Source organism: Pogoniulus pusillus, chromosome 44 (genome assembly GCF_015220805.1).
Source record: "Pogoniulus pusillus isolate bPogPus1 chromosome 44, bPogPus1.pri, whole genome shotgun sequence".
Lineage (NCBI taxonomy): Eukaryota > Metazoa > Chordata > Aves > Piciformes > Lybiidae > Pogoniulus > Pogoniulus pusillus.
The window spans coordinates 1,347,417-1,359,186 of NC_087307.1; the positions used below are offsets into that span (position 1 = coordinate 1,347,417).

Below are 11,770 nucleotides of genomic sequence, written 5' to 3' on the forward strand. Positions count from 1 at the left end.
TTCAGAGGACGGTGCTACAGAACACGTAATGACTTGGGCTGAACTGTTAACTGACTTGAATGCCCATGGGCTGCAGTTCGGGTTTGGGTCTCCTGAAGGAAAAGGGGCTGGGGAGAGACAGTCTCGTGCTTCTCCCCCAGAAAATTCCAGGACTCTGCGCAGGCAGGTCCGGCCAGTGCAGGACTGCCCCCCCAGGGGGACCGGTCCTTCAGGCTTCTCCCCGAGGGGAAGGGGCAGAGACCAACAGAGTGACTGGAGACCCAGAGAAAAGAACAGCTGGTATAGACAAGCCCTGACTTTAGGGGTACCAAAGACGGTCTTAAAGCAGCTGGCAGATTGGCAGCTGAAGGATTTAGTGCAGTGTCTCCAGAGATCAGCTACGAAATCCAGAGGCAGCCGTGAGAAGCCCAGGGCCAGCGGCAGCGGCACGCCCAGCGGTGGCTCCGGAAGCGGCACGCCCTGAAGTGGCAGCCCCCCCGCGACTGTTTCAGCTGCTTCTCCGGGCAGGAAGGTTAACTCTTCCTTGCCTTCCCAGCAGGAGTCAAAAAACTAAATGAGGCGGTGACTGCGTCAGGCCTCTGTCACCGCTTTGTAAACATCTGTCAATGGTCTGACAACGACGAACCCTTTATCCTAATCCCGACTGGACCCAGTAGAAGGGCCATAAAATTCCTAACTGACACAGGTGCTCAATTTAGTGTTTTAAACTTAGAATTGGCAAAGAGCCTGGGGATACATCCATCCCGTAAAAGGATAAGAATACAAGGTGTTACAGGGGCACCTGATAGCTGCTACCTAGCTAAAACAAGGGTGTGGCTCCCAGGGGACAAACGCAGCACCTTGGTGGAAGTTGCCTTAAGCCCCTACCCGGGGAATATATTGGGTTTTGATGTGCTGGCTGGCAAGAGGTGGCATCTTCCAAACGGCTCTCTTTGGAGCTTCGGTGCCTATGGGGTGGAGTCAAGGAAGGTGAGAACAGCCCATGTAAACACCTTGCAGTTGGCTCCAGCGTTACCTCAAGCTGGCATCACCTATGCATCTCAATACTCCTTACCTGCAACAGCCAGACAAGGCATCTCTGAGGTGATTGCTGACTTGGAGAGGAGACATAGTCTGTAGGACTCACTCTCCATACAATTCCCTGGTCTGGCCCGTTAAAAAACCGGATGGATGCTGGAGACTAACAATAGATTATAGGAAGCTGAATGCTAATACTCCTCCCCTTGCAGCAGCAGTGCCTAGCCTAACTTCAGTGGTCACAGCCATTCAGGCTGCATCCCACTCGTGGATGGCTGCCCTGGACATCCGGGATATGTTTTTCATGATTCCCCTGAGAGAGGAGGATAAGCCTCAGTTTGCTTTTACCTGGCAGGGGATTCAGTACACCTTTAATCGTTTACCCCAGGGGTACAAGCACTCTCCTACCATTGCCCACAATGCACTGGCAGTGCTTCTGGACACCATCAAGGTCCCAGAAGGCATTGTCATTTATCAATATATAGATGACATATTAGTGGGTGGGGACAACAAAGACCAGGTGGGCTCCGTAGCAAAAGCCATCTGGGAACTGCTGACCCAGAATGGGTTAGACATCCCCTCTGCCAAGTGCCAAGGCCCAGGACAGGAAATCAAATTCCTTGGTGCCAGGTGGATAGCAGGAGCAGTGGCAGTGCCTGCTGACACCCTGGAGGAAATTGAAAAGGGCCAAGCTCCCGGGAACAAAAAGGAACTGCAGAAGTTATGGGGAACCCTTGGATATTGGAGGAAGCATATTCCCGGCTTCTCGGTGATTGCCAGGCCACTGTATGATCTGCTGAAAAAGCACAGGGCCTGGGATTGGACAGCAAAACACAGTGAGAGCCTTAAAACCCTTAAGGACGAGTTAAAGGCCTACCAGAAACTGGGCCCATTACACCCACAGGACCCCTTAAGGGCAGAATGGGGCTTCTCTGAACATGCTTCCTATTGTGGAATCTATCAGAAGGGACCTAAAGGCCCCACTAGAGCCCTGTTGTTTTCCTCTACAGCATTCAAGGACACAGAGAAGAGGTATTCTGAATGGGAAAAGGGGCTCCTTTCCCTTACAAGGGCTGTTAAGGAGGCAGAGAAGCTTCGCACCACACAGGATATTGTGGTGCAAGGACCTTTCCTCCTGCTTAAACCAATTCTCAAGGGATCCCCTCCACCAGAGGGGATAGCCCAAAAATCCACTGTAAGGAAGTGGTATGCCTACTTAGAGGGAATTGCCTAGCTCATGCCTCTAAGAGAGGGCCCGGCCAAGGTGTCCAAACTCCAGCAACCAGTAAATCCAGACACAACTTTACTGGGACAGCCCTATAAGCCATCTCCAATAGATGTAGCTCCAGAGATAACCACAGACTCTGACACTGAGGGAGTGTGGTTCACAGATGCCTCTTCCCAGAGAGTGGGCTCACAGTGGCACTACAAAGCAGCAGCTTTAGAAATCAGTACAGGCAGGACTGTTACTGAGGAGGGTGAAGGCAGTGCACAAGTGGGTGAACTGCGGGCCCTCATGTTAGCTGTAGAAAATGGTGCCAAAGCCATCTACACAGACACCTATGCCACCTTTAAGGGAGCTACGGAGTGGATTTGCCAATGGGAGGCAAATCAATGGGAGATTGGCAGCACCAAGGTTTGGAGAGCTGGAGATTGGCAGAGACCGCTGGAGATAGGCTGGTCGAGACCTATCAAGGTGGGGTGGGTCAAAGGGCACTCTAAGAAGGAAACCCCTGCTGCAAAATGGAAGCAGCAGGCTGACTACCTGGCACGTATCCATGTAGTGGGCAGAGGGGAAAAGGCTTGGGAGAGATTAGCTGAATGGTTGCACCTTAAAAGGGGACATTCAGGCAAAGCTGATCTCTACTATGAGTGCAGGTCTCGGGGATGGCCAGTCTCACTCTCAACATGTGAGACCATTGTTTCAGCCCGTCCACAATGCCAGATAAGGCTGAAGGCCAACCACCCAAACCTTGCACCAGCCCAGCATATCCGCCAGGACAGAAGTCTCTGGAACACCTGGCAGGTGGATTATGTGGGACCCCTCGAGCCATCACATGGAATAAAATACATACTGGTTGGCGTAGAAGTGGTCTCTGGTCTAACCATGGCCACTGCCACCAGTGCAGCCTCGGGAGCTCAAACCGTTGAGACTCTCAAACACTGGTTCGGCATCTTGCCAATGCCTGAGTGCATCCAGAGCGACAATGGATTGCACTTCACTGCAACCTCAGTGCAAGACTGGGCACGTAGTGAAGGGGTGAAATGGGTGTTTCATACCCCGTATTACCCCCAGGCAAATGGCATTGTCGAGAGGGCAAATGGCCTGATAAAAAGACATGCAAATGTGTCTAAGGATGGCTGGGACTCACGTTTGGCCCAAGCAGTCTTTACAGTCAATAATCGTTGGGGAAGCTATGGAAGCCCCAAGATTAAGGCCTTCTGCCCAGCTGAGCCAGTAGTGGACAGTGACCTTGTGCCAGGGGGAATGAAGGATAAATCCTTGTCCCAGATGCAAGTGGGCCAACCTGTGCTTGTCAGGCTACCCTCTATAGGGGTGGTGCCAATGACACTGGGTAAACCCAGAGGCTTATATGCCTGGGAAGCCCTAGATACAAATGGAAAAGGTCACCGGATCAGTGCACGGTGGATCGTCCCCAATTATTCATTGTCAAGCCTGGCCTTTATAGGCCGAGGCAGGTTTTGTCTCCTTACAGGTTAAGGTCGAGGCAGAGGACCAGTTCCTGACCACCTGACCAGCACCTGGGAAAGGGAGAGCCAGCTACACGAGAGATGGAGTCATATCACCGGGGTGGCCAGTGGATGATGGCATCAGGACCCACGGACTGTGACCTCCAGCCATGGACTCAGAGCATCTAAGGCTCTGCCATGAACTTGGTTGCTCTACCAGGAACAGAGCAATCTTCAAATTGACTGTGTAGCTTTATTTAATACTGTTTGGGGCTATTGTTAAGCCTTATTAAGTATTGTTAAATATTGTTGGGGCGATTAATGTATTACCTATTGTTAATGTTGGAAAAGGCTAAGCCATATATATATATTAATAGGTTCCTAAATTGAAGGGGGATCACCTATCACTCAAGTTCTAGACAAAGATGCTCATTACCACCGGGGTGGGATGTCCTGGAGTCCTGTACCCCTAAATTCCTCTCCTGCCCGGACTTCGGGGGGAAAGGGGAAAAGCTGCCTGGTTTCCCTCCCCCCTCGCCTGCCCTGCAGCCGTGAAGGGGGCGGGGACTGCCCCATGAGTTCCTGCGCTGGAGCCAGGCTGGGATTGGCCGTGTGCTTTCGCGCCTAAGGTGTGGTAACTCTGCCCTTTGTCTAGCGAAGGTTATAACTATTGGGGGTCTTCCCACCTTTGGGGTTCCCGCTTTGGATTTTGCCTGTGCCTGGACGCATGTCTCTGCCTGAGTTCTTTCACTCCCTTGTGCCTGGACTGCAGAGAGACTAAGGACTTGCTTTGCTGTTAGGCACACCTTTGTCTGCCTAACGACCCTTAACGACCCTTAACGACTCCTGCAGCCGCCAGAGGAGGAAGACAGACCACACGAGCCAGCCTGAGTGAGTTATTTGGCTTAGCTTAATTTAGTAAGAAACCACTATTAATTAATAACTGAGTCCTTTTCCAAAATTCTGACGTCAAATATATAGTCAGATTATTGATGGTATCCTTGTAGAATTCTCATGCAACTCAACCTGTTTATCAAACGAAATTAATCTTTGTATATATAGTTGTGGGGGCGGGTTTTGGGAAAATAAAAAATATCTATTTTTGATAAATTCTCCACTCGGCCACGAATTAATCCTGCTCTCTGCAACAGACACAGCACCTGCCAGAGAGAAACAAAGGCCTCAGAGAACACTGACCTGCAAGGGATGGCTCAGCACTACCCTGGACACTAGGGAAGAGCTGAGCCTTGCTGGGAGCAGCTCCTAAGCCCAAAGCACAGGCACAGCAGACAGGCAGGGCTCCTGAAGATGGGATATCTTCAGTGGACACTCAGCTCCTTGCCCAGCAGACAACCCCCAGCAGACAACTGCAGGGCAGGACCACAAGAGAGTGGCCTGCAGAACTACTGTGCTAGTTTGAAGCTAGCTAGAACGTTTTGGTGAGAAGAGCTAGATCATAGGCTGTGAAAGGAAAACAGTGCTGATGTCTACTCCCCTCAGAGTCTTGCTGAAGGAGAAATGAAAATATTAGGTAACACTCTCACTATTTTCTCTCGCTCTGCCCTGAGCTGCTGGCTGAGCAACATCTGACTCCCTAACCCCACTTTCCATTTGGACTAACCTTTGCTTCTTAAACCTCTTGGCTGAACCTCTGTTCTTCCTTAGGACTGGGGTAAGGTTGAGAGGGGCAGGGGGAAGGTGAGGGGTGGTTGGGAGCTCCTTCTGGGGACTCAGGTTTCTGGGAGGGGAGTTGTGTTTCTGTGTTACTTCTTACCTTGTCTATTTCTGTCTATAACTGTATGTACTGTAACTATCTGCTTGTATATTGTGCCAGCTGTAAACAAATAGCTTCATTCATATTTCCAGAGCTGGCTGAGCCTAGTCTGGGTGATTTATAAAGTGTGAGGGGGCAGGGAACACCCAAACCATCACAACTACATTTGCTAGGAGCTGTTGCTCTGGCCTCAGGTCTGCTCCTTTACCCCATCACTGTGCTCAGCTCTGTCCTGCAGACACCTCCTGGAGCAGGGCCCTGCAAAGAGACAACTCTCTGCTGGCCACTCCTCAAAAGAAGATTGGACAGACCCTGAAGAGAGTTTGTGTTACTTCTCTACTTTTTTCTCCTAGACTTCCTGACACTTCTGCTTCAACTTTGGAGGTCTCCTGGGTGTGCCATTCAAAATCTCCAGGAGAAAATGAGGTTTGATGTGAGGGCACAATGCACATCACAAAGGATGAGGATAAGGCTGAGGTTCTTACTGCCAGCTTTGCCTCAGTCTTTAACAGTAAGATCAGCTGCTCCCTGGGTACCCAGTGTCCTGTGCCAGAAGACAGAAGTAGGGAGAAGAACAAAGGTGCCTTGATCCAAGAGGACCTGCTCAGCTACTTAGATACACACAGACCCATGGGGTCAGATGGGATGCACTCAAGGGTGCTGAAGGAGCTGTCAGGGCTGATCTCCAAGGCCCTTTCCATCATCTACCAGCTGTCACAGTATCACAGTATCACAGTATCACCAAGGTTGGAAGAGACCTCATAGATCATCAAGTCCAACCCTTTACCACAGAGCTCAAGGCTAGACCATGGCACCAAGTGCCACGTCCAATCCTGCTCAGAATGAGGCAGAGAAATCTCTCTAAAGAAAAGTTACAAGTTCCATGTAAATAATTTAGATCAGATAATTATTATCACTTTGTCATTTCTGACCTGCCCACAATCCCATATGGAGGTGAATAACGCTCAGCTGACTGCTCGTGAGGTGCAATACTGCTCCAGAGTGGGGAAGTTCTACTTGACAGAAGGTTGCCAAATGTGATGCCCATTGGAAAGAAAGTCTGTGGGGAGGATCTGGGAAAGCACAGATCTGTCAGTGTGACCTCAGTGCTAGGGAGGGTCATGGAGCCACTGTGGTACCATGGCTGCAGGTACAAACATGACCCCTTGCCTAGCTGAAACCCAGCACAGAGGATAGAGAGAGCATTGACAGGGCTTGCACTGAAGGAGCAGACAAGTGCAGCTCTCTTCCCAGCCACCAGTAGGCTTTGTTTGCTAACCACCCACAGCTGGAAGACAACAGAGTTGACTGGAGAGAAACCAGGACCTCTGCAGTTGCCTTGACACATTCTGTACCACAGTTTCCTAACACCTTCCTCTGAGATCCTGAGGGATATTGAGGAATTCCTCCTGAGTGTCAGCAGCAGCTTTGTGTGCTCACAGCCCAGAAATCCACCTGCATCCTGGCTGCATGCCCAGCAGGGAGGGCAGCAGGTGGGCTCCTGTTCTAGAATCCTCAGTACAGCAGAGACATGGACCCTTTAGAGTGGGGCCAAAGAAGGCTACAGCAATGATGAGAGGTGTGGATGACCTCTGCTGTGAGGCCAGGCTGAGAAAGTTGGGATTGCTCAGCCTGGAGAAGAGAAGGCTGTGAGGAGCTGTTCTGGTGGCCTTTCCTTACTCAGAAATCTGGGGACAGGCTTTCAGCAAGGCCTCTTGTGACAGGACAAGGGCTTGATGGTTTGAAAGTCAGAAAGCAGAGCTTCAGAAAAGGCAGAAGGGAGGAATTTGCTACACTGAGGATTGTGAGACACTGGCCCAGGTTGCCCAAAGAGGTGGCTTCCTTCACCTCTTTCATTCCCAAGCTCTGTGTGGGATCATTTCAGCCCAACCCAAAGGCAATGCTCCTCTAATCCTGTCCCAGATCCATTGGCATTTGTGCATTTCTTGCATAAAACAGCAGAGTGAAACTTGAGACCAGATTGAACCTGGATAAAGCTCTGTTAAACTTTGCTAAATTCCACCATGTTCATGAGCAGTCAAATTCTCATCCTCCTGATTTCCTCTTCTGAGTGAGGTGCATTTGGGCTTTGAATTGTTTCTCTCAAACCATGGCCATTGCTGTCCCAGGAAGGACACTTCTTACTTCTTTATGAGAGTCCAGATTCAAACACCCACCTGGTGTGTGTAGCTGTCTGCAGCCCTGTGCAGGAGGAGTTGGGAATATTAGATGCAGACACTCATGGAGTGCAGGGCTTGGAAGACACCAACAGCAGCATCAAGTCCAACCCCTAGCCATGGGTAGGGACATGTTTCCCTAGTCTAGGCTGCTCAAAGGTCCTGACCTTGGACACTTGCAGGGATGGGGCATCCCCTCCTCTGGGCAACCTGATCTCATGTTCTGCCACCCTCACTGTCAAATGTCTCTTTATACCCAGTCTAAATTTCCCCTCTCAGTTCAAAGCCATTGCCCCTTGCCCAGCCTCAACCATCCATGATAAAACCTCTCAATCTCTCTTTGTTTGTCTATGACCACTTTGTGCTCACCTGACAACACCTGAGAGAGTGCTCAGAGATCTCCAAGATGACATTTGGAGGCCTTTGCAATGCGACAGAAATGAAGCTCTCAAATGAAATTGGATCTCTCAGTCATGTGCAGACCGAGGGCATCGTAGGAGTAGCCTGAGAGTGCTCGGGGAGCAGTGCGAGGCACAGTGACACTTCTCTGCACAGTGAAGAGCAGCATGGGAAAGAGTCAAAGCCACAAAGTGGAGCTGAGGAGATCCAGATTAGGCATGAGAAGGGAGAAATGTCACTGCCTGGGCAGTGCTGTGGCACAAGAGATCACCCAGCAGGAGCCTGGATGAGCCCAAGGCTTTGTCTCTCCAGAAGAAGCCAAGGAGGATGGAGAGACAGCAGTGAAGGAAGGTGAGAGCAAGGGGGGGGCAGCAGGATGGTGACTATGGACTAGAGGGAAGAGGCTTGGGTCATGCAGCCTGAGGACAGCCTGAGGTGCAGGTGACAGGGGCATGTGGCACGTGAAGGTCTTTGTGACATTGGTCGTGGCTGTTGCCCCTGCAACTGATGTCTATGAGGAGACAGTTGCTGCCTCCAGCCCTGGGGCCTCATTACCTCCTTGTCCAACCTCAGGAGCTTGGGAATGCACCACGGTGCTGCCCTTAACATTGCTCTTCTCTACATCCCATTTCCCCAGGAAGAGCCCTGAGCCATGTGTGAGGGACAGGATCTTGCTTCCTGGTGCCTGGGGCCAGGTCTTGGCCCTTGGCTTGAGAAAAGCCATGCCTGTTTCCTCAAGATCAGAGCAGCCTTGACTGCTGTCTTGACCTCCCTGTTCTCCCTGTTGTTATTGCTGCTGAAGTTCTGCTCTAAGCAGCCCCTGGGGAGGCTTTGCCAGTGATGCTCCTCAGTGGGACCCATTAACACACAGACAAACTTTGCACTTTGACATCCTGAGAGGTTTCATCAGCTTCAGTTAGTCTCTGAGCTTCATGGAGTCAGCACCAAAGCCATCAGAGGAGTCATTAAAATGCCTCTGCTGCTGAGCTGGGCCAGGCTCCTGAGATGGAAGAAGCTGCTGGCAAGAGGGCAGCACTGCAGAGAGACAGCTCTGCCCAGGAGCAGCTCCTCTGCACAGCACAGCAGGGCTGAGGGCACTGCCAGAAGAACTCAGGGAGACAAATAAGACAGAGACGGTTTCAGGGTGGCCAGGACTGGGAGAGTGACTGAGAGCTGAAAGAGGAGAAACCTTCCCAGTCCTTGCCAGGGTGAGTGTCTGCTGCAGGACAAGGGACCTGCAGTTGGTGGAGCTTGTAGAGCTGCCACCTCTCACAGCCTCTGGGCTCTCTCTTCTAGAGAGGAGGAAGAGGACAAGCACCTGCTCCAGGGTAGAGCTTCCCAGCTGCACCACCAGAGGCACAGGGCAGGAGAGCTGCCTTCTGCCATGATGACTGCAAGGATGTGAAGCTGAGAGTGCACAGAATTCCTGCAAGGGCAGAGAAGGAATTTTGAAGGGATGTTCTGGGACACAGCCATGGAAGTGTCTCAAGGAATGACGTCTTAACTTGTGCAAAGTCTTCTCTTTCAGCAGTCCCCCACAGCAGAGAGAACTAATGTCCAACAGCAGCTCCATCACCCACTTCCTCCTGCTGGCAATCTCAGACACGTGGCAGCTGCAGCTCCTGCACTTCTGGCTCTTCCTGGCCATCTACCTGGCTGCCTTCCTGGGCAATGGCCTCATCATCACCACCATAACCTGGCACCACCACCTGCACACCCCCATGTACTTCTTCCTCCTCAATCTCTCCCTTCTTGACCTAGGTGTCATCTGCACCATCGTGCCCAAGTCCATGGCCAATTCCCTGTGGCACAGCAGGGACATCTCACACACAGGCTGTGCTGCTCAGCTCTTTTTCTTTGTCTTCCTGGTTGCAGCAGAGTTTTCTCTCCTCACCATCATGGCCTATGACCGCTACGTTGCCATCTGCAAACCCCTGCACTATGGCACCCTCCTGGGCAGCAGAGCTTGTGCCCACATGGCAGCAGCTGCCTGGGCCACTGGCTTTCTCTATTCTCTTCTGCACACAGCCACTACATTTTCCCTGCCCCTCTGCCAGGGCAATGCTGTGGGTCAGTTCTTCTGTGAGATCCCTCAGCTCCTCAAGCTCTCCTGCTCCAGCTCCTACCTCAGGGAAGCTGGGCTGCTCTTGCTTAGCTTACTGGCAGCATTTGGCTGTTTTGTCTTCATTGTGGTGTCCTATGTGCAGATCTTCAGGGCAGTGCTGAGGATGCCCTCTGAGCGGGGACGCCACAAAGCCTTTGCCACCTGCCTCCCTCACCTGGCTGTGGTCTCCCTGTTTATCAGCACGGGCACATTTGGCTACTTGAAGCCCTCCTACTTCTCCTCCCCATCCCTGGATCTAGTCTTGGCAATTATGTACTCGGTGGTGCCTCCCGCAGTGAACCCTCTCATCTACCGCCTGAGGAACAATGAGCTGAAGGATGCCCTGAGGACACTGATAGCTGGATGGTTCCAGAAGCACTGAACTCTGCCTGCTGCAGAGGAGTTCTGAGGCCACTCTTTGCAGCCCCAGGCTGGCTTCTCTCCTTCTGGCTGCTGCTGGCAGTGTCACATTGGTGAGAATGTTGTTCCCACAGAACTTCTGGATTCAGTGTTGGTCTGTGTGCTGTGACCCGGAGACTGCAGACATGAGGAGCTCTGTTCCCTGTGTGTTCAAGACAAGAATGGGCCCTGCATGGACTTGATGCTCTGAGATCTTTCCTCCAGGCCACCTTTGGAGCTGCAGGACAGTGCCTGTGTGCAGAGGTCGATGGGAAAATGTCCCAGCCCAGCAGTACCAGGGAGCCCCAGCGCTTGGGCTGTCCTGGGCTGCTCTTTCTTCCCTTCCACAGTCTTCTGCTGAGCCTCTGTGCTGGGGCAAGGCCTGAGTGCTCTGGCAGCTTGGTTACCATCCTGCTGGATGGCAGTGCTGGGACTGCAGGCAGGGACAGGCCAGGGATACTCCTGGCACAGAGCTGGCCTCCAGAGCAGCATTGCCATCAGAGGAGAGCATCTCTTCACACCCTGTGCCATGGATGTCCCCCAGCTCTGGGCTCAATCCTCTCCACCCCCCAGCATCTGCAGTGCCCTTCAGAGGGGCTGGGACTGCCCAGAACAGCCTACAGAGATGGGCACTGTTGTGGGGCCAGACCAGGCTGGGCTATGCTTGGGAGAGGACACTGGTGCTGGACAGGCAGCAGGGGAAGTGAGTAGATCTTTTGGGGAGCTGGGCTGGGCTAATAAGTCACAGGAGAGGAAAACACCAGAGTCCAGCTTTCATGAGGGATCAGGCAGAGAAAGGACTCACACTGCAGGTTGGTGGTGCAGAACCAGTGCTTGGAGGTGCAGAAGACAGGAGCAGGCCACTCTGTACCCTTGGTAGTGTAGACAGACTGAGGGCCTTGGTCGTCACCCAACATCTCTCAGTGGCTGTTTCCAGCACTTGCTTCTCACCCCAGATTTCAGGGTGAGTTTAGTTCCGAGGCCATCTCCATCCTCAAGCTGGTCAAGGGCTGCTTTGGGGGAAGGACATCCCTGAGCAGCCTCTCTTTGTGCCCACCCTCTGGTGTTCCCTGGAGCAGAGCTGTCTGCAAAGCCCACATGGGCCACAGCTGGGGCTGGGCAGGGCCCTGGGAATAGGAGAGGCTGCCAGTCTAGGCTCTTCTGAGCACAGACTGGGCAAGCCTTCCATAAACTTGATTGCCTGCTCCC

General features: G+C 52.3%; 1 protein-coding gene across 1 annotated transcript; it reads left to right on the top strand.

Annotated features, from left to right (window-relative positions):
- The first annotated feature begins 9,605 nt into the window (after positions 1-9,605).
- On the top strand, positions 9,606-10,544 carry LOC135192805 (olfactory receptor 14A16-like). The gene has a single exon (XM_064176189.1). The coding sequence runs from the start codon at positions 9,612-9,614 to the stop codon at positions 10,542-10,544; it is 933 nt and encodes a 310-aa protein (XP_064032259.1). The 5' UTR covers positions 9,606-9,611.
- Positions 10,545-11,770: the final 1,226 nt, after the last annotated feature.